Genomic DNA, 23,236 nt, shown 5'->3' with positions numbered 1-23,236 from the left:
TTAAACTTCTTAGAAAAAAATTAAAATTTTCATTATCAATACGTATAGGGAAGCGAAGGCTAACATATATAACCTATTGTCACAATAATAAGACTTGGAACAACAAATCAACCTTTTTATTTGGAAGAGACTGCACACAGAGAGAGTAAGAGACGTGCAATAAGTTAGAGAGCAAATGTCAATGCCCAATGGTTTCCTTTTTTTTTTAAGGGGAAAAAAAAACATCAAACTCATCTTACTCCTCTTTACATATTTTTAACATTGAGGAAGATGAGTGTGCAATAAAAAAATGGGAGCCACTTGGGGTTTACAACCTTTGGATAATTATTATGTTATAATTATTATTATCATCACCAGTACAATGCGCCGCCTGCCTGCTCCCTCCCCAGTGGACTAGAAAGAAAAAAACGCGAAGTCCGGTCTAAAAGTCCGGGCGGTCGACCACTGGCCGATCCGAACCGCCCGGTCTAGAAGCCAAAAAACCGAACCGCATTCGAGGCGGCCGCCAGAAACCTTTCGACTCCTGGTTCGAGGCTTCTGGGTTCCCCTGACCCCGCAGTCTACCACTGTCCGAAAAGTCGTTAACATTTGGTCCCTCCCCGCGTCTCGTCTCCTCGCTCGCTTTCTCTCGGTCTTGCTCGGAAGAAAGGGGTATGAGAGAGAGAGAGATCCGGAGGCTTCGAAGGAGATATCGGAGCGATATCTAGGGTTTCGGGGGAGTTCCGGCGACAAATATTTGAATTAGGGATTGCTCTCTTCTCTGATCTCGTCGGATTAGAGGTTCGGGAGGCGATTGACCGTTGGAAACGATCGATTTTGGGGCGTGGATGATAGATCTCCTGTGGGGGCCGTGATATGGCGTCGTCGGAGGTGACAACGAGGGCAAACGGCGGTAATGGGAGGGGGGAAAGCTTCTCCTCCGTATGCAGCGAGTCTGGCGCCGACGCCGCGAGGACCCCGGCCTCCGCCGCTCCCAGGAGAGGTAGAGCTCTGCAGCAGGCGGAGATGGGTATCCGGTTTCTCTTCTTGTAGGGATTTTTGCTTGTGGATTCGTTTGATTCTTATTCTTCTCTGTTTCAGACGCGGAGGAAGCGCTTTATACAGAGCTCTGGTTTGCGTGCGCTGGGCCTCTGGCGACGATCCCTCGCAATGGGGAGAGGGTCTTCTACTTTCCTCAAGGTCATATAGAGCAGGTAACTCCGTTTCCTCTCCAATTTCTTTCATTTCTGTAGTTAAAGTCTCGAATTTTAGGGTTTCGCTTCTTATCCTCTAAGAATTCCTGTGATTCGATTTGCGTGGATTTGTCTCCTTCTACTCTAAATTCGAAGTATTATTTTATGTGGGGATTCAGGTGGTGGCTTCTACAAATCAGTTGGCCGACAAGCAGGTGAAAATATATGACCTGCCATCCAAAATCCTTTGCCGAGTGATAAACGTCCAGCTGAAGGCACGCTTTTTACATCCCTCTTTTTTGTAAAAGAATTAGGGTTTCTCGGGTATTTCTTGTCGCTCCTTTGATGAACTATCTCTATTGTGTTGGACAGGCCGAGCAGGAGACGGATGAGGTCTTTGCTCAGGTGACGCTGCTCCCCGAGGCAAATGTAAGAGTTTGACATCTTGATGCTTGATACTTCTTTTTTCTTTTGTGTTTTTTTTGTGTTTTTTTGGTAGGATCTGGAATTACGGAAAGAGAGTACTTTTGAATTTTTTTTGGTATTATATGTCGTTTTTCTCAGCAAGATGAGAACGCTTTGGAGAAGGAGAATTTGCCGTCTCCACCACCAAGGCCTCATGTGCACTCTTTCTGCAAGACTTTGACAGCATCTGACACAAGCACCCACGGTGGGTTCTCTGTGTTTAGGAGGCACGCCGACGAATGCCTCCCTCCATTGGTGGGGTTATGAAACCTTTGCTGAAGTCATTTACTTTTGTTGTTTCCTGAGTAAGTCGCTTCTTTTTGTTAGGTATTTGGGAAGGTTGTTTCATTTGTCGTGTTCTTTGTCTGTTTTCATTAGGATATGCGTTTGCAACCTCCAACACAGGAGCTGGTGGCGAAGGATTTGCATGGGGTTGAATGGCGATTCCGCCACATCTTTCGTGGTAATTACTGTTGTCACTACATCATTAAAATTTTGGCTATATAATGCATGGGAGTGTCTCAGAAACTACCTTTTAATGAAGGGGGTGCTTCAGAATAGAATATACGTGTTACCAATGCTTTTCTAGAGATTTTTTTCCAACATTTCAGGGATCAACCATTGTCTAGGTGTGGTGGCCTGTGTATGATATCTGAGATAGGACACCTATGAGATTCATGTAGGAATATTTCTTTTGTTGAAAAGTTAAGAGTCGAGACACTATAGCAATTTTATGGTAACACGTTTATGGTAACAATAAGGATGCCCACTGTTTGAGTGCTGGCTTTGCATGGGCTAATAAATGGCTGAGTTGAGCTGTGTGATGTAAGGAGAGCCTTGTCATGTTCCTTGTTGTTAAAACTGGCATGTTGTTATGGATTTTATCTGTTAGTTGCATTTTTTTCACTTAATCATGACTGAGGTAGGTGCATATAACGTCAGGTCAACCAAGGAGACATCTGCTTCAGAGCGGATGGAGTGGCTTTGTTAGTTCTAAAAGGCTTGTTGCTGGGGATGCTTTTATCTTTCTAAGGTATGCTATCCTTCTCTCCTGTGAATGTCCAACATCTTATTACTGAATTGGTACTGAATTGTTTGCATGGCTCATAGAGGAGAACATGGTGAACTACGTGTTGGAGTGAGACGGGCTATGAGACAACAAACAAATGTTCCATCATCAGTCATATCTAGCCATAGTATGCACCTTGGTGTCCTTGCAACAGCATGGCATGCTGTAACGACTGGAACCATCTTCACTGTTTATTACAAACCAAGGTGTGATCTGCATGCTTCAATTGCCTTGTATGTTATGTTGCTTATGATATGGAAAACAAACAGTATATTTGAATGACAAAATGGGCTTTAGTAATGGTTGTAATTTATATGTATCTAAATTATTCTAAAACTATCCTTCTCATTGTTATCATTGGGATCAACTGATGATTGAATCCAACAAAACAGGACAAGTCCATCTGAGTTCATTGTTCCTTACGATCGATACATGGAATCTCTCAAGAACAACTACTCTATCGGGATGAGATTCAAGATGAGGTTTGAAGGTGAAGAGGCCCCAGAGCAGAGGTATCATTACTTTTTTGTACCATGGCAGTTGATGCTGGCGAGCTAATGATATATCTTTGAAGTTAATGCACCCATCAAACATTTATTTCTTAGCTAATTTCTACAATTCTGCCTGACAGGTTTCCCGGCACCATAGTTGGCATAGGAGATGGGGACTCCAGCAGCTGGCCTGGATCAAAATGGAGATGCCTCCAGGTAATATAAAAAAATCATATTCTTCTTATCTCAGAATTCTTAAGCACATTAATATGGATATTTTTGTTTGGAATTTAAGGTGCGGTGGGATGAGACATCATCCATTCCTCGTCCGGAGAGAGTTTCTCCTTGGAACCTAGAACCTGCTCTGACTCCTCCATTGAACCCCCTTCCAACACCAAAGACTAAAAGGCCTCGACCAAATGCCATGCCCTCCTCCCCTGATTCATCTGTTCTTACAAAAGAAGGTAACAACATGATTATTGAATCTTAAGAAATGAATAGTAACAACTGATTCCGAGATGATTATTCTATCATCTTATTATTGATATAGCATTTTTTCATACTAACTTTTTTAGGTGCAATCAAAATCACTGCGGACCCTTCCCAAGTTCATGGAGTTCCAAGGATTCTGCAAGGCCAAGAAAAGATGGCCTTGAGAGACAATTTAAGTGACAATAATGATTCAGACACTGTTCAGAAGCCCCTCACATGGCCATCATCTCTTGATGAAGACAAAAATGATGTTTCTTCTCAGAGAATGTTGGGTTCAGGCAACTGGATGCAAATGAGTGGGCATGAACCTACCTACAAGGACATGCGATCAGGGTTTCGACCTTTCAGTGACATGCGTGGGTTTGCTAAACCATCTTTTGAACAAATTTCAACTCATACAGATCCTTTGAAGAACCATTTTCAAGACCAGGGAGGCAATCTTAACTTGCTTTTGGACCCATTTTCTTTGATACCTTCAAAGCCTACCTTCAATATGGAGTCAGCATTCAAGATGCCAACACATGCTGGTGAGCTACCTTATCAGAAAGCTGAAAATGCTACATATGGTGGGTTGGAAGATTTTTCTCTAGTGCAAGGTCATATGATTGAGCAAAATCCTCCAAATTGGCAAGTACATCTACAGTCAACTTTTCAAAACGAAAACTTTGCACATAAGAGGGCGAGAAAACCTCAACCTTTGGAAGCAGCCCAGAATGAGATAACAAGATCTAAAGAAAGTGGCAACTGCAAGCTCTTTGGTTTTCATCTCAACAGCAATCCCACTCCATCTGACGATGTAATGAAATCTGAACATTCCATGCCTCAGATGAAATCTGACCATATAATGAAATCTGAACATTTAATGCCTCAGACAAATGCCACCAATGACTTTGTGTCACATACTCAACCTACAGTAGCACAAGATGAGTTACGGATCTTTGAAGTTGATCATCACTCTAAGTTGCCCCAAGGTACAAAATCAGTCACCACTGCTCCAGCAGCAACTGAGCATGTGATGCATCATCAGCATTGCCCAGAGACTGCTAAGGAAGTTCAGGGCAGGCTTCAAGGTGGCTCGAGTAGGAGCTGCAGAAAGGTTCTCTCTTTTTATTTACGCCTTATTCGTACGAATGCATGCATCATCATTTTCTTAATATATGTTATATTATATTATATTTGCAAACATTTGTTTCGCTGATGTGCTTCTTGGTGTTAGTCTTGTAATGAATGACAGACAACTTTGGTGACAGACTGTTGCTAAAATGTGGATATACATTTTTATGTAAATGTACAACCTGTGAAATGATGATTATTATGCTTTCTTTCTACTCAATTAGAACACTCCTTTTTCTTTTCTTACAAAAAAATTCCCACTTTCTTCACTTTTCTTTAGTTCTTTTTGTGTCATTTGCTATGTTCTTTTCTTTTATTATTTGTTATAACCTATTTATCAATATAATTTTGCCAATTGTCTGCACCTCATCCTTTGATTTAGCATTTAAAAAAGCATCAAGGATCTGTCAAAATTTGAGAAATGTAGCTCTTGATATCGTAGGAGCCATAATGTTTCCCTTCTTATTTTGTGCCAGTCTAAGAATGTCGGTTAAACAAATACAGTGGCAATTGATTATTTATTCCAGGTTCACAAACAAGGAATTGCGCTTGGAAGATCTGTGGACCTTACAAAGTTCAATGGCTATGATGAACTGATTGCGGAGTTAGATCAGATGTTTGAATTTGACGGCGAATTGATGGCTCCAAACAATAATTGGCTTATTGTATATACTGATAATGAGGGTGATATGATGCTTGTTGGAGATGACCCTTGGCTGTAAGCATCCTGCCTGTTTCACGTTTGTATTTATATCACTTGCCATGATCACATTTAATAAGTCACATGAAGACTTGTGCATGCATGTACATAATGCTAACTGGAGTTGTTCTTGCATAAGCAGAGAATTCTGTAGTATGGTCTGCAAGATTTATATATACACAAGAGAGGAGGTGCAGAAGATGAAACCAGGAACCCTGAACCCTAGATTTGAAGGGATACCTATAAGAGGAAACACAGCTGCAAAAGAAAGAAAAGTCCCTTTGCGTACATCAACAGCTAACCCAGAGAACTGATACAGGTACCTCCTAGAATTGGTAAGGTGAGTGGCATCTTTTTCCTTTTTCGTTTTCTTTTTTCATCTTTTATACTGTTCATCTTGTCCATTTCCTTTGATATAATATAGAATGTTTAGTGGTGATTAGATCATTCTGAAAAAGATGCACGATGATTCTGTTGCGATGTTAAACTTTGGTATATTCATTATTTGTTATTAGAAAAATGCAATTTTTCCAGTTGCATATGTTTCAAATTATATTAGCTGAATTTGGCTGTTTCAAGATTCTGTTGTAAGTTTGTAGAATTAAAGCAAGTAATGAATTGGATACTGAGGTAGAGATGCTGTTGCCAGCAAGTTTTTTTTTTTTTTTGCATCCATTTTTTTCTTTAAATTCTTCTCAGAAGATTTTGTTCTTTACATACATCTAATATCTAAAATTTAATGTTAAACTGAAACTCCTGAATGCCACACTGTTCATGAGGCTCCATGTTAGTTATCTGTTTCCTTGCTGTTATACCTTCTGCCATCAAAAAATAAATATTCATCATTTAGTTCAGTTTTTCCCTGAGGGAGAGGATCAAAAGAAGTGCACCTCCCCAATTCGGACTTATCCATTAAATAATAATAATAATAATAAGATCTTTAATCAGATTGATGGATCACAGTTACGCATACTATCTTTTATATGCATTGCATGTGCCAAAGTCTAGGCTGATGATAATAATGGGCACATGGAGACCGATTTTCTGTTATTTGAATCTTTCCTTTAAGAAATCAAACAGAAAAGGACTCAGCTTTTCAATCTGTTTTGGCTTTTTGTAGGTTTTTGAAGCGGAGGTCAGGAAAAGAGAAGGATTCCTTGAAAGCTTTTTCTTTGGTGCGGTCTAGCCAAATTACTTTATGTCGTCAGTAAGCCCCGTCCCATTTTAGGCTAGAAGCCTTCTTTGTGTAATATAGTAGGAGCCTTCTTTATCTAATATAGTTTTTGGATGTGTTGTAATTTCCGCTCTTGAAGTTTGTCTATATGTTTTTTGCCTACATCGTGCTGTCCAAAAAGATAGAAGTGGCAGCCCTTCTTTCCTGATCCGCCATGTAGATATCTCCCTTCACTTGTCGCATTGTTGATTTTATGCTGTCAACCTAATGGTTTCTTTTCCTTAATTCAGACTGCAGAGCCCTTGTGGCAATCACCTTATGTAGCTCTTTCTTCTAACACTTTCCTTATGATTCAAAAATTTGGTAGTGATATAGAAGCACATATAGCTATTAGAAAACGTGTTATTTCGTTGTCTCTGGGTACATCTGCCTGTCATGGCCTCTATTCTGAATGTTGTTCCTTGTCTTCCTGGCCACAGAGCTTTGTTTGGCAGCAGAATGTGTTCTTGCTAAATTTGATTTTAGAACTTGCAGTGGGAAATAGTCAATGGAAGAGTATATGAACTGATTCGATATAAAAGATACACCATGCACCCACATTGTAACAGCCAAACACATTATCCTCTTGCTGTCATGTAGGTTTGGTGTTGTATGTTGGTTTCTAAGTTACACCGCAAGAATGGTGGTGGTGGGAACAAAGAATTTCGGCTTGGCAGAGCATGACCTGTGTTTGAGATTAAAGTCAAGATTTCTGATCAGTTTGGTTATGCTGGAAAAATTAACTTGGGCAAATCAAATCAGCAGGTGGATAGGTTGTAAACTGTTTTGACTTGGGAATGTATCAATGGAAACATATCAATCCTTAAACCCTTAACCTCCAAGTTGAGAGAGTGGTTCTAACCACCAAAAGTCGAGGAATCGGTGATAAGAAAGATGGTTCAAAGGTATACATGTGAAGTCCTCCAGGCTCATAAACTGCTAGTTTGGCAGCCTACCATTTGAACATAACATTTCCTATAGATGGATAGATAGATAGAAGAGGAATGGTTCATATTAAACAAATGTTATATTAACTAGAACTAGCTGGCATGGTACATTGAATAAGAGTTTTCATCTCCCTCGCCCCCCAACAGCACCACCTATCCATTAACTTTCTATAATAGAAATTTATTTATATTATTGGACAGATAAACTTCATCATTTAAATATTGTCTTATCACCTTCATCATCCTTTTCTAAGGCTCCACTGTGCAATCGTCAACTGGAATTTTTTAATAATTTATCATTAAGAACTTTTAGGATTATCAAATGTAGTTCTTTATTGCTTCTTTCTGAAAGCTTGTCATAATGAACAAAAACTACGTCATTTATTGCTTTTTGCACTAAGCAAATTCAAATATTTGTATGTCTTTAGTTGAAGTCGCTCCAGATTTGCTAATAGCCAGTTGTAGCGCATGTTTTACTAAAATCTGATTGAAATCATTCTAAATTGAGGGCAATCGGTACTATATTTTCTCCACCATTTATTTATTTATAACATAATGATTATTGTGTTACCTTATAACTTTTATGGGCAAATAATCCAAATGTCATGAGCAGCTGCAAGTGGAAAGACTTACTGTTTGTTTCATTCTTTGTCCAAAGCTCTTAGATAGACATAATACTGAAAAAATGCAACATATTAAAGTTTTAATTCTGTAAGTGAAGTTGTACTGATTTACCAAACCAAATGGCTCGTCCGATCCAGCAAGAACTTGTGCAATCTAGACTCAAATCAGACAAGTTTTGGCTAATCCGACTCATCAAGAATGTTCTATCTGATCTGATCCAAGCCTATTTTTTGGTAAGTTTCAAAACATGGTTAAAGTCCATGAAAAGGTAAATGTGAATACCCAACTCTATCATTCATTGCCCATGGGCATGTTGTTAGTTCTGTTTTAACAATGACCTTTTCATACTCTATATGATAGGGGAAACATCTCAACATGATTGTAGATGGTGGAGGGCAGGAATTTTGAGGGTCCCTCGTGATAGGGCAGTTTTAAGGCATAGGTTCAGTGGTCCTCCTTTTCTTATATGGTTGTGAAAAGCTGCTCTTTTTTTGTTGTTGTTGTTGGTTTTAGCATCAAAATGCAAGCCATCAAGCATATGACTTTGCTCCCTTTGGGTTTCATTAGTCTTCTGAACCTTTTCCTACCACTATGCTTTATCTATCTTTGGACCAGAATTCAGAGCTGGTGACCATACATTCTTGATGGTGGACCTCTGAAAATAGGGTGGGAGGTGCTGGAGGGGTCCCTACAATGATAACTATTGAATAAAGATTGGTACGAACCTTTCTGAGTTAATAACTTAATATAATGTCTGCCAGGTTATTGGGGGGCCTGCTTTCTAAAGGTAGGAATCACCCAATATAATCCGAGTATCCCATCTGATAAAGCCGGTTGAAGCTTGGCTTTTATGCATTCGCTTTTGGGACGGGGACTGCTGGGTCCCTCCCACCAATAATAAATGCTTGTCTGTTTGTGTTTGAAATTTTGAGCCATTTCATATTTGGAGTCTCTGAGTCTGTCTCTGACATCGGGCCTGACCAAACCTTGAACTGCTGCTACTTGGCAATTTCACTGCCTCCTTTTTGCCTTTTTGTTTTGTGCTTTTTCCCCCCCTTGTTTGTGGTTCTCTAGATAATGTGGATGCGGAGTAAAATACAATTAGCCAGTTATTCAGATCTTCAAGTTGGGGAGGTTTGTGTTCAAAACTTGGGAATTATCCAATATTAGGCTTGGATTTCTATTTTAGATGAATTTGTCTTCCTTTTCCTTTAAAGAAAATAATAAAAAAGGAGGAGACAAAAAAAGACTGTGCCTAACTGTGGTGCTAAATGAGAAATTATTAGGTGGACCTACCCAGGTCCACCGTGGATCTAGGATGAATTCATCCTAGGTCTTGTCGCTATCATACAAAAAAAATAAAGAGGAGAAAAATAGGATTAAATTTGTTGCTGGGCTGACCCGGTCAACATCACAGTCCTACACCAAGCCGAGCAGGAAAAGCGAGTTGTGTCCCTCAGAAGGTATTGTTCGTTTTGGAGATTGTAGACCGCACCTGGCGCTAAGCTCGCGGTGGGAGCCACCCCTCACGGTTTTGCCCCACAAAAGGCGCCTTCCGAGGAAAGGCTTTGAGCCCCCCATTATAAGGCACAGATCTTTCCACTACTCGGTCGATATGGGACTAAATTTGGAAGCCCCTAGAACACAACCCTCTTAGCGGGAAGGTCCTGTGCCGGTCGGGGCTCCTTCCTGGCGCGCCATTTGTTGCCGGGCTGACCCGGTCAACAGCACAGTCCCACACCGAGTCGAGCAAGAAAAGCGAGCTGTGTTCCTCAGAAGGTATTGTCCGCTTTGGGGATCGTAGACCGCATCTGGCGCTAAACTCGCAATAGGAGCCACCCCGCACGGTTTTGTCCCTCCGAAGAGGGCGCCTTCCGAGAAAAGGCTTTGAGCCCCCCATTATAAGGCACAGGACCTTTCCGCTATCCGGTCGATATGAGATTAAATTCGGACGCCCCTAGAACAAAATTCATCTTAAGTCCATGGTGGGCTCGGCCTACCTAATAATTTTTCGGTCATAAAGGCGATGAGATTTCGAGGAGAGAGTTAAATTCACATGGGAAGACTGCAGCATCTATGCGGAGATTTGAGGCAATGCATAGAGGGTTTAGCTGGATTCTACTTCATTTCCCTGGGTCATTGATCATTATTAAAATGGGAATTGAAGTCTGTTTGGATGTCACATTATTTTATCTGGCATTTCTATCCGTTCGTGCCCCTCCATTTTAGAAGTTTAGACGAAAAACAATTACATGGAGAGATTGTACGGAATGTGCGTTCCATTATTCTCAGATGTTGCATTTTGTTAGAAAAAAATTTGTCTTGCCCCTAAATTTTTGATAACCTCCTGTACATCTTAATCCCTTTTTATTTATTACTTCAGTTTTTTTTCTCAGAGTACGGAGTTGTCCCCGGATAGTCTAATCCCCGTCCAAAGTGGCCCCAAGTTAATATCTTTTTTTGTCTTTTTGTTGCATAAATAATCCAGAACAATGATACTAGAACAGAGTATGTACGTCGCCTACCTTGTTCCCGCTGGGGCTTTGATTCCGGAGGGTAAAGACCCCTAGATTCAGGGACCTGAGCTTTGGTCTTGGTGGTGACTGGAGAGAGGATGGGCATATAATAGAGGGTGGAGTTAGAACCCCTCCCAATCTCATTCAAAAAAAAAAAAACGCAGACGGTAATTTATCTGTTGTTGGCTGAGCTTGAAGCCTTGTTCAAAAATCCTGCGGTCAAACCTTTTTGAGTGATGTGGTTTCAATCACGTCCGCTTTTTTTTTTTTTTTTTTTTTGCTGAAAACGGGTGCTTCATACAGTGCGGGTACGAATACACCCAATAAAGTCAAAATACAAGACCTCACGGAGTGCCAATGGCAACTCCGCCTCCCCTGCCCAGAGGGCATACCCCGAGTGGTGGGCCACATGGCCAGCCACCCAATCGGCTGCCCCATTGGCCTCCCTGAATACATGTTTGGCCAAAATGGCCCCTCCCTGACTCATCATCACAATATCGCGAATCAGGGGGGTGGTCTATGGTCTCACCCCCCAATCCCCTCTGAATCCATCGGACAACAGTGGCCGAGTCTCCCTCCAAAATAATCGAGCTGGCTCGCAGTACTGCCCTCGCATGTCGAAGGCCTGCCCAGGCGGCGTGCAACTCTGCTCCTGGCACCGATGTATCAAACAACTGACACCCACCTGCGGCCACTACCCTGGAGTGTGGGCCCCGTATGACAAAGCCAGCACCGCCCCGCGTGCCGCCATCCAGAACCGACCCATCGAAGTTGACCTTGAGGAAGCTCAGGGGTGGGGGCTCCCACGTCCGCTTTTTTCACCACAAAAAAAAAAAAAGAGAATGCTGTCCACTGAAAGTGCCTTGACCGAGAATATTTCTTTTTTCTGGGGGAGAACGCAGCGAGCCTTTATATAATTGTGGCACGTGTGATAGAAATGGCCACTTGGCTGCCGGCAACGTTGCGCATTCTTTTTGGTCTCTAACTGGGCAATGATTTGAGTCTTCTCTGACCGGGCTCTTGGAAAAACCTTTTGCGTGTAGGCGTCCATTCAAGTTATATTTCATATCTAATCATACATAGGGTAAGCATGAAGGTAGGTGAGTTTTAGGTGTAATGATTCCAGGCGCATATTCTTCCGGATAAACAGCATCTAAGTGGATCCTAACGTAGCGAGGAAGTTTCTGCTCATCAGAATTCACACTGTTAATGGTGCAGCGATCACAAGGGCTGTCACCTCGGCTTCATGGTGCCTCAAGAAAGGCCTACTGATGTTCGGACTGTTCAGTTATACGCAATTAATTAAACGTATCATACATGCACATCAGTACTTCCTTCCGGTGAACTTGGTCAGGCACGCACCACTGCGTGTAAGAGGTAAAAACAAATCATGCCTCTTGATTTAACTAATAAAAAATAGTTATTCCCTGCTGCTAAACACGAAACCCAGCATTTCTCCCACCAAATCATGGTTTAGCAAGGTTGGAGAATTTCCAGGGGTGGTACAAGGAATAATCTAATCCTTACACGTCCCAACTATATAGAGAAGCAAGGCAGTGGTATGTATGTAATCTATCAGGTGATAAAAGGTTTGGACACCCTCAGCATGATGACGGCAGAGCTGCAGAATCATTCTGGAAAAGATTGGTCTCCCCCATCGACGACAGGAAACCATCCTTGAAGAATGCTGAATGTAGAGCTCTAATGCACTGCTTCGCTTCACTGTCATGAACTACCAAGGAAATGTTCACCTGTTGTGGAAGTAAAAGAACCATGTAGAATCGGATTAGCAAACAAAACTGGATTGCATCATGCATGTAGAAATGACCATAGTGCTTGCATCCCCCAAGTCATAAAGAATCACCGAAGGAAGTCTCCGTGAGATACCTTAGATGCCCCCTGAGAGATCATCTGGACATTGACTTTATTTTTCCGTAGTATGTTAAATGCCTGACATGATACAAACGCATGATCAACAAGGATGGAGAGCATTGGTTTGAACTTTATTTTGGTGTCAACAGTAATAGCTATGTATTTTCATCGCCTCCAAAGAAAGGATAGAGGAATGAATAGTAGACGGAAAAGGAGGAGCAATGAAGGGCAAGAAGCCTTCATTTCTCTCCAAGGAGACATATGCATCAAACCTTTTCTAGTATCAAAGAGGACCGTTGCACATTTCCAATGAGGGAAATTATTGATCTGTGCTGAAGGAGATGAACAACAGCAATCTTCTCAAGCTCTTCGACCAAATGATCCAGCTCCTGCAATAGATTGTTTCAGATATACTAGATGATAATAACAGCCATAACCGATCGGAAGCGAATGGTTGTTGATGTCAAGGTGCTCGACCATTCTTTTTCTAGAAATGGTTTATCCAACATGATCAGGATACTGGAGGAATAAAATAAGCATATTATTAACTCTTGTCGACAATGCTGGGGTATCTTATAGCTGCTATGACAATGAAAAGTTGAAGCAACACATATGAGAGCATGCAAGTTATCAAGGAACTATGAGAGCATGCCGGCACATTCAGCTTGTTCATTAGTAAGGTATAAAAATAATGAATAAAAATCTTATTTTATAGTCTTTCTTGAAGTACCGAAATGAATGCGTTTTAGGTTTCTTAAGAACAATTGAAGGGAATGTCAGGTTCAGTTCATGCTTACACTTTCCTGCTGGACTAGTTCTCTGTTCCAAAGTTTCGATGGATCCAATGTCAAAGAAATACTGACTTCACTTGTAGCCACACAATCAACAGAGATACCCAAGTCTTCGAATATAGAAAAAACCTGTACTTGAATAGTACAAGAACAAAATTTAAATTGTAGGTTACAAAAGAACCAAATTGTATTATAATATATTGAACTGATGAAAGCAAAACTCTTACCTTTGCTAGAAAACCATATTGGCCAAGCATTCGAGTGCTCGCTATGTCCAACATTGTGATATTGGATTTCAAAACTATGCTGGTAAGTATAGCCTGAACTATATATTTACTATAAATAGGTCAATAGCCAATTAATTTAACATTATAAATTTCTGAGAAAATTAGCAAAATAAAGATATGCTGCTACAAACCTTGCTCATATCTCTTGCTTTAGTGATGACAGTACCAGGAGCTTGAGGGTTGTATGAATTCTTGACCCTAACTGGTATATCACTTTCTCTAGCAGGTCGCATTGATTGGGGATGCAAAACCTACAGATAATGGATAGATATATCAAAAACATTGACAAAGAAAGAGAAACCAAGCTTTTAAATTCTTGTGGGATGGGGTCATCCTGGTGTTTCCGTGGAATGGGACGCATTGCCATCCCGCCCCATCCCGACACTTGGGACAGAAGATGTCTCAAGACACACCAATCGGGGCTCTAGGATGATGGCAGAATGTCCCATCCCGACGCTTGGGCCAGTTCCTGTCCCAGCATCCCATGGGACATCCCATCGGGATTTGAAACCATACAAAAAAAAACTCTCTCTCTCTCTCTCTCTCTCTCTCTCTCTCTCAAAGCTAAACAATGGTAAAACAAACCGTTTCTTACATGGGGCTCGTATTACAAAAAAAATCATTAAAATGCAGCCTAAATGGTAATGAAATTCTACAAGTACATCTTTTAACATGGGAATTAATCTTTTACAGAATATTAGGCAAGCCTGACAGACCAGACTCAGTAAATTAATGGACAAGGGCCCATCTCATTATTTTCAGAGTTTAATTCACATTTCATTTGAATAAAGAAATTCTATCTAAATCCATATTATAACCATCAAGAAACCCATAAATGGTGACCCTAAATTTTTTTCCACATCCTCTCAGACATTAGTTCTTCAGTGACAAATTTGAAAGTTATATCATGACCAAGAAGACAGAGAAATGACAATTAGGTTTCAAGTAGGATGCACATATAGGAAATGTTGTTAACTATGTTGAACCAGTTAAATCAAAAGCAACTATTTCTTTAATCATTTCTCAAAAAAAGAATAGGTTAGATTAATGCAATTCTGTATCCTTGGAAATAGATCTTAGGTAAGTTAAACAAAACCTTGAAGACTTTCAGAACATCAACATCAAGTGCAACTAAAATACAATCACATTCACATACACACACACACACACACACACACACACACACACACAGAGAGAGAGAGAGAGAGAGAGAGAGAGAGAGAGAGAACCTGTGCGCCAAAATAGGCAAGTTCAGCAGCCTCTTCAAATGTTAAATGTGGTACAGGCTTCGCATTTGGATATATATTAGGATCACATGTCAAAACTCCATCAACATCCTTCCAAACCTGTTACGAATTTAAAGCAAACTGTGGCATGTTAAAAAGCACCAAAGATGCATCAAAGGTTGCCTCGACAGAAAAAAGGATGGTGACCGTGCTAGAAATTAACTTTCAAACTGACCTGAACTTCTCGTAATCCCAAGGCTTTACCAATGATGGTAGCTGTCAAGTCACTACCACCCCTGCCTAACGTAGTGACAGCACAGGATTTCCAACCCTGCAATTGGTATATACCAAAAATTTAACTCCAGTTAATTAAAATAAGTTTATATTAGCCTTATAAAAGAAAATGATATTGAATGCTATAGACCTTTCCAAGAAAGCCAGTAACAATTGGAATTGCAGGATCATCAATCCAATCTCCATGTAATCTCTTTGCAACGGCGGGATAAGTTGCCTCCAAGATATCGGCATTTGTAAAGTCATCTGTGGTTATAATACCAATATCAAATGCATCATACTGCAAAAGATTTGGCAACCGCATGATTAGCTCTTATTTCAAGACTCAAATAGCAGCTCAATATTGTATGGAAGCTAGCAACTAAGTACTGTATGGAAGCTCACCAACATGCAAGAGTTAATGGGGAAAAAAGAGAAACATATTTTCTAAATTACAATTTTACATCAATCAAAATTGCAACTAAAAGATTCCAAAATGCATAAGAATAAAAAAAAATGAACAATGGTACACCATAATTAGCATTCCTGTTTTAAAGACTTTAAAAAGTTTATGTGTTTCAATGGTCTACTAAATGGTTAAGAAGATAAAAAGGTTATATAGAATCTGAAAAAAGGCCTTTCAGGAAAAGACAATAGAAAAATTTCAAGTATTTTCAAATTTATTTCTCAACAGAAACTTTACGACAACACTAGGATTAAAAGGAGAGAAAAAGGAGATATATAGGTATTGAATGTCAAAAATAAGACTAAGCAGAAGAAATAGAGAGAAGGAATGTGTCCAGAATTCACAAATGAGGCTATTAAAGAGAAGACATTTGTTCTCCAAGCAACTAGATTAGGTTGCTGATTGTCAGAATACATGAAGGACTTTGATATAGACAGCAAGAGATCACTTCTATAGTTTAAGCATCCTTAAATGTGTGTGTGTGTGTGTGCATGCATGTGTACAGATACACAGACTAAATTTTCAATTCACATAACTAGATCGGTATCTAAACAGTTAAGAATAAATAATTGCTTAACTACTCAACTGACAACTTCAAAATTAAACAAATAACTCAAAACTTCATAGCAATTCTTATGGCCAGTCTTCACAGCCTTGACATGATATTTAATGCTTCCTTTTTTATATATGAAAAATGGAAGACTTTCAGATCAAAGTAAAGAGTGTGGCAGATGCTAATTTTTAGGAGCAATGAAAGACAGCAAGGACAGCTAGAAATCAAAGCAGCCACCTTTAAAACGGTAGTAACTATCACATAAACTTCTACACGGACCAATTAAACATCTCATAATATTTGTCCTCCAGCTTCCTTTCTTATTTCACATACTTAAAAAAGATGGTATTAGAAGATACTGGGAGATTCTAATACCTTATGCTTCATTCGCAGGTAAAAAGTTCTCTGCACAGAAGAACAATCTTATACCATTCTCATTATTGAGAAGACAATCAACTAGCATCAGGGAGAGACTTAACATCCAATAAGCAAGTGTCCATTATACATATATGCAATAGCAAATACAAAGTGGTCTGGAAATTCAATTTAAGCAGTGATTTTACAACAATATTTGCACACAACTTTTTAAGACAGTCAACATGAAATATCATAGGCTGATTGCATGCTACTCAAAGCACTATAGATGAGTAACAGTATGTCAAAGAACGTGAAAATTCATTGGATAGACATCAGTTTCTAAAGTACAAGTTAAAAAAGCCCAACATACATAAGACCCATAAGGTACAATTTTTATATTAATTCTGTTATTTCTCTATAATACAGAATTTGCAATGGCAGGAAAAGCTAATCTGCATACTCAGCAACCAATACATCCTGATATTTGCAATATGCATAAGTCACTATGTTATGTTGGTTCTATAAACATTTTACATTCCACTAACATGAAGGATGCAATCAAAAGTACCTGACGTGCTTTAGTGCCCATTTTGTTCAAATATGCTGCAAAAATCCTTGTAGACATGCATTCTCCAAATGAAACCAGATAGTCCCTTGTACGAGGTGTCAGTTCTTTCATCATGGCAATGCCTTTCAAAAGTTGCTCCAGTTCATCCAACAGACCTGCAAAATTGCAAAGCACAAAGCAACAAGCATAGAGTGACCACTCAATGATCACATGGGTACCTACTAAATAGACAAAAGACTAAGTGGATGGTGAAAAGATAATACATTAGACAGCTTACAAATCCCATGATTGAACACATCAATATCAATAGAAGAGGCCAAGCTACACACAGTTGAGCAATCTAAATGATCTATTTTGTGAATTTTAACATTTAATAAGAAAATAATGATCAAAGTGTGAAAAACTGTCAATAAGGCAAAGTTTAACGGTAGTTCATCACAAGATTAGCATACATGAAATTAAATTAATTATCTGTGGCAGATCTGATGTTCCTACATCCACAACAATAACCATATAGGTCAGCACCATTTAATTATCGGGTGAACTGATCCCTTATATGGCTCAAATGGCCTTGAAGAGATTAATAGGAGCCAGAACAGCCTGCTTTGATGCATAGCAACCATACCGACCGTACCATGCCGTATCACTACCAAACCAGTATGCAGTATGGAGGGTATATCAACACTTAGTTTATCAAACTGGATACCATACCAGTACGAAGTCTGGTACTAGTACGATGCTATAATAGGATGGTACTAGTATGAAGTCTAGTATCGAGATGGCAAACCTTGATTCTCTCGGTATGTAAAATCTATGCTCCTTGATGAGAGAGCCGAACCCTTAATCACCAAACCCTTCCATGGCTTTCTAAGCATGAAGCGAAGTTCTCCCTTAAAGAACTCTGAACTTTCTATACAGCATAACTAGTACTCATTTAACCTATATGGATCCCTAAAGACAAGGTTAAGTTCTTTATAGATTAGACAACTCGAACAACTTTTTGAATACAAGGCTAAATCCTCCTTTGCTGAAGTCTTCCATGGCTTTCTCAAGAACCTTTGAAAAGTTTTACTAGTTCAACAACAGTCTAGATCCTCTACAATAGCTAAGCCTTCTAGCCTTAGTCTAGATGCTAACTAAAACAAACCAAAGTTAACAAATCATAATCCATGTAATTCAACGCTGACTCCAAAAAGCCATATAGAGCTCATTAGCTTAAAAGATTACATATTGATCATGCAAGTCAAAAAACATTAGTATGGCTAAGCACGCGGTCCTCAAAATCAATATTGCCAAAAGTGGATTCTTGAAGTCCAATCTAACTAACTTAGAGCCCTCAAACCACAATAGTTTCCAATGTGTGCCTCATATAGCCAAAATAGCTTTCTGACTTCAGAAGCCCAATAAGTTGCCAAATTAGCTCACAACTAAAGAGGCCCATAACCCAAGCCAAAAGTGTGTCCCTAGGTCCGACATAGATAATTCCTTGCTCATAAGTCCGATATCGACAAAAAGAATGAAATGATTGATTCTGCTAGCTGTTATACTTGATATAGACAAAAACAAGAGCGACTTAACTAATTCTGCTAAATATTGTACTATGAAACTGGTTAGATTAAGAAAAGACATCACAAGCCTAATTTTTCAAAGTAAAGTCCGAAGAGAAGGATAACGTACACCACTTATTTTATTAACTCATTAAGTTTCAGATCACATATTATCACATTTTCAAAGTTTGCAGCACTTTAGAGTTTATATGGTTCTCATATACTAGTTGACTATAGGATCCATACCATATTTGGTTTCTTTAAAGGTCCTTACCTTGTCTGTATTAAATTATGAATACAAGGCCTTGTATACATGGTTCTTTAGGAGATAGATGCAGTATTTAGGTTCTAAAGCATTACTAACCTTAGGTTTGTTCAATGGTTAGTTTTCAAGTCTTAAAAACCCGTGGGTTCCCAATTTTGAAGGAATTCCTGCCAAGATGACGGATCCAGCCGTAGGTGCCTCTACATGGGCTTCGGGTAACCAAATATGAACTGGTACCATAGGCACTTTGACGGCGAAAGAGGCGAAAGAAGCAATCCATAGAAAGATTTGGCGCCGAAATGCTTTAAGCGCGTATTGATACTTCTTAAGTTGAGGAGGTTTTCGGTTTCGCCTTTCCCTTTGGGCTTTATCTTCTTATGGAAGATACAACTTGTACTTTTGAATGTACGAATTCTGTAGAAAAGCTAGTACCGAAGAAGAAATAACATTCCATGCTGTGAGGCATCGCTGATAACATCGCCTGTTGTACAGTTGCTTTAGCCTAGGAGCCAACCTAGCTAAGGCAATATCCCAAAGTAGGGGCAGCTAACTGTGTAGATAGATGCTCTTTCCTCTTGCGGGAAAGCTATTCCTTGAGTTGAGATACTACTACTTTGGGATCCAAATAATATTTGGAACTTTGTTTCTTTAGTGATCCAAATAATATTTGGAACTTTGAGAAATACTGACCTTAAGCCTATACCTTATTTAGGCATAGGCCTATACCTTATTTAGGCATAGGCACACATATATGGCTGTACCTGTACAACATTTATGTTCCAATATTTCCTTCTTAAGTACATGTCATCTTTCTTTTTTCTAACTAGTAAAGGACAAATCCCATTCATACATATTTACATGTTCCTAAGGGATATATACCATTTTCGTTTTCCATAAGGCACTGCCCTCAACTTGAAGTCCATCCAAATTTCGGCTCTGGGTCCAGTTATAAAATTGTTAAGGCTTTAAATAAAAATTTCATTTATTTGAAACAATAATCTCAAACCTGTAAGCATTCATTCTGTTGGATCACATAAACATGTTTATTTTGGACCGCCACATTTGAATTCCTTAGGCTTCTAAATTTAAATTTATACCCATCAGACTTAAATCACTAAATTTTACATGGTATTTTTTAATTTATGCATAGTTCTTAAGGACCTAGCCTTAAATCCATATGATATTAAGATTTATGGACCACATATATGTGCGAGAGCATATGCATGTGCATGTGCTCATTTGAGGACCCATCAAAAAATTATATTTCTAGTGATTAATGTCCACATTAAGGCTTTGAGTAACCACAAGTACATTCCTTAAGGGACCCATCACACATTTAGATTCTTCAAAGGGCCTTAAGGCTATAGACTCTACCACATTTAGACTTAGACCTATCTAAAAATCTTCTTGAAAAATTCATACAACATATGAGTTTTTGATGGTTCAACCTTAAAACCGTACCACATTTAAGCTCAAGTAATATTTTATACAACTCTAAGTTTTTTAAGGCATGACCTCAAGTACGTGCTTGTTCAGGCTTAAGTTCTACCTGGTCATGTTTTCTTGTGATTCCCCATTTGCATCCCTAAAGTCTTTATCATAAGTGTATGCTTAAGAATTTTGTATACCTGTTCTTTAGCCATAAGTATTGCATGAAATGGTCTACATATACATGTCCATTGATATTTTTGTGGACCTTAGGTATTTCATCCCTCGTTTATTCTTCATGTCATAATTTAACAGCATCTTTAAAAATCCATCATATTATCAAGAGTGCAGTTTAGATTTCTATAATATTTAAAAATTTCATGAGCTATTGATAAAGGAATTTTTCTCATAAATTATTATGAGTCAAAAATTAAGTGATTAACCTATCAAGAGAACACCATTTTAAAGCATCAAGTTAGTAGGAATCCAAGTGATATAAAATCCCCAACACTTGTAAGAAGCGTCAGTAAACTTTGCTTTAACACAATGGATTGAAAGTTATCATTCTAACGAGCAAGCCTAGGTGTCAAATTTTCATGTTTATTAAACTAGTGCAATCCTCCTGTCCACCTTCGGTAGTTTAACAAATTTTACCATCTATCCGGCTTATTTTAGATGTATGAAAAAAGGGCAGTGCATAATCATTTATAGTTACAAAATGATCCCTCAATTTCACCAAATAATCTGTTATGATAAGCCTGCGAACATGACCCCTACCTCAACACATACATCAACAGGATCAACATCAAGTACCCCAGAACACATATGCCAGAGAATTGTGTGTTCAGAGAGGTCATGGTACTTATAAAGATCCACGTTGTAGCAATTACCAGTGTTACACTTCTAACAAATGCTACAGGCACTAATTCAATCATATAACCCACAGAAATAACTAAAGATCCAATCTAAGACTAAGCAGCACGACTATCCTGATTAAACAAAAAATCAATAAACAAGCATAAATAGATGACAGAGACCCACCCGAAATGATAGAGCTTTCAATTCCAAGCTCATTAATTGTCCTGAAAGCAAAACATAAAACAAGATTCATCAAAAGACAGCTCAAAAACAATCTGAAACATTAACATAATAGGAATAAAAAAAGAAATAAGTAAAAATAACATACTTAAGATGCAACTCTTTTATAAAGCTCAACTCTTCAAGGTCAGACACATTAGATACTCCACAGCAGACCGCTTTTTCCCCAGCCTAATTTTAACAGGCATCAGATTATCCTTTCATGAACTAAGCATAAAACAGAAGGCCGATAAACTCATTGTAAGGAGAAATGCATTAATACCAGCAGAAGGTTGTTCGTTGTCTTCCCCATTGCAGATAGAACAATCACAGGCCTTTCTTCGGGAAAGCGAAGAATGAGGTTCGCAACCTCCCTCATCCTGTCAGCCGACGCCACCGACGACCCTCCAAACTTCATCACGATGCTCAGCTGCGCAGCATTTCCATCAGCACCCTCCCTCACCAACCCATCCTTCTCCACAATAGCAGACGCTCCTCTCTGGCAACGCATCTTCAAGCCTCCCCTCCACCCGCCGCTCCTCTCCCTCTTTCCACAAACCAACCTCACAGACGACTCCAACCCACGCCTACTCCGAAAGCTCGACAAGGAAGCAAACGAGCTCCACGAATCCCTCATAACTCCAGAACAATAAGCTCGAGCTCCACACTGGAGAGCTACCGCCATATTTCAAAAAAAAAAAAAAGAAACAAAGCAGCACTTTTGTCCACAGGCCCTACACGAACACTAGCGTTAGTCAAACTAAACCTCATCGATTGCAAATTACTTTCTCAAAAATCTAACAGAGAACAAGAACAGCCAATCACACCGATCTAAATTTTTTTAAAAAAAAAATGCTGACTCTTGCCAGAAAAATCAAGAAAAAATCGAATAAATAATCAAAAAAACTGGAAAAAAAACCCACTCCCATAAAATCCAAGAATTCAGCGACGAAAGCCAAAACCTACATGGAAACCAAGAACAGAGAAGATCCAAACAGAGGAAGCGCCATGGAACCGTACCTGGAAACCGAAATCAAGAAGAGAGAGAGAGGGCTAGGGTTTTCCTCTAAGTTCTCTTCTTCTTCGTTTATTCCTCCTCCCGCTCAAGCGAGGAGCCAGAGAGCTCCGATCGAGAACGATAAATAGCGGGCTCGGGGAAAAAAAAAAATTTGTCCGAATGGACGGCCCAGATTTAACCTTGACGGGGACCGGTAGGCCGCGGCGCGCTGCGGGTGCGAGGGGAAGTGCCGGTACGTTTATCCGCGAGTGAGCAGAACGAAACGTGTTTGGTGTTCAATGGAATCTCTATGCGGGGTCCGCCCGGATGATGTAGATGCTGCCCGTCGTGCACGTTTATGGCGTGGAATGGAACGAGACCGAAGCAGCTTCTACCGACCGTGTATAGGCTGATGGATCCGAGGTTGGACCGGTTAGGTCTGGTCCGAGTCGGCTTTCCAAGGCTCCAAAGATGATATTGGCTTGACCTCAATTGTATCTCTATTAAAAGGAGATCTAGAACTCTAAAAGGAAAAAAAAAAAAATTAGCAAAGTATTAATAGATCAAAGCTAACAGGCTCATATAAGCAACCCTATCATTAAAAAAAAAAAAATCAATGTACATATAGCAAACAAATGCCCTAGCTCTTTAGGTTGTAATATCGGATAACTTTATATGGACTAGCTCGACTCGAAAAGAATCACTAACTAGATCAAAAACACTCTGC

At 39.5% G+C, this 23,236-nt stretch overlaps 2 protein-coding genes across 12 annotated transcripts; one reads left to right on the top strand and one right to left on the bottom strand.

Annotated features, from left to right (window-relative positions):
* Nucleotides 1-539: 539 nt before the first annotated feature.
* On the top strand, nt 540-7,074 carry LOC103707813 (auxin response factor 2A-like). Of its 10 annotated transcripts, none has more exons than XM_088706590.2 (16): nt 550-982; nt 1,081-1,193; nt 1,352-1,447; nt 1,545-1,601; nt 1,737-1,892; nt 2,016-2,100; nt 2,580-2,670; nt 2,748-2,912; nt 3,099-3,218; nt 3,338-3,413; nt 3,493-3,661; nt 3,773-4,485; nt 4,561-4,785; nt 5,330-5,520; nt 5,645-5,837; nt 6,623-7,074. In XM_088706590.2, the coding sequence occupies exons 1-15, from the start codon at nt 856-858 to the stop codon at nt 5,814-5,816; spliced, it is 2,556 nt and encodes an 851-aa protein (XP_088562716.2). In that variant the 5' UTR covers nt 550-855; the 3' UTR covers nt 5,817-5,837; nt 6,623-7,074. The 10 variants fall into 10 exon arrangements, with proteins under 10 accessions (XP_008790697.3, XP_088562716.2, XP_008790699.3 ...); XM_008792477.6 differs by having other exon boundaries at nt 5,645-5,842; XM_088706589.2 differs by having other exon boundaries at nt 684-1,009; nt 5,645-5,842.
* Nucleotides 7,075-12,180: 5,106 nt separating this feature from the next.
* On the bottom strand, nt 12,181-22,740 carry LOC103707814 (aspartokinase 2, chloroplastic-like). 2 transcript variants are annotated; one of them, XR_015971054.1, is made up of 14 exons: nt 22,533-22,662; nt 21,796-22,246; nt 21,622-21,704; nt 21,477-21,517; nt 17,196-17,350; nt 15,403-15,552; nt 15,214-15,309; nt 14,982-15,098; nt 13,884-14,003; nt 13,693-13,785; nt 13,472-13,594; nt 12,947-13,193; nt 12,690-12,752; nt 12,181-12,553 (listed from the first exon to the last, which is right to left on the bottom strand). XR_015971054.1 is itself a non-coding variant. In XM_008792478.4 (14 exons), exons 2-14 carry the CDS (start codon nt 22,195-22,197, stop codon nt 12,404-12,406), a joined length of 1,710 nt encoding a protein of 569 aa, XP_008790700.2. In that variant the 5' UTR covers nt 22,198-22,246; nt 22,533-22,740; the 3' UTR covers nt 12,181-12,403. The 2 variants fall into 2 exon arrangements, 1 of the variants encoding a protein (XP_008790700.2); XM_008792478.4 differs by having other exon boundaries at nt 12,947-13,063; nt 22,533-22,740.
* Nucleotides 22,741-23,236: the final 496 nt, after the last annotated feature.

This window comes from Phoenix dactylifera, chromosome 11, assembly GCF_051530095.1.
Source record: "Phoenix dactylifera cultivar Ajwa chromosome 11, Ajwa_hap1_PhDact_Kaust_v1.1, whole genome shotgun sequence".
Classification (NCBI taxonomy): Eukaryota; Viridiplantae; Streptophyta; class Magnoliopsida; order Arecales; family Arecaceae; genus Phoenix; species Phoenix dactylifera.
Note: the sequence above shows the minus strand (reverse complement) of the source record. Positions and strands in the feature narration are given on the sequence as shown.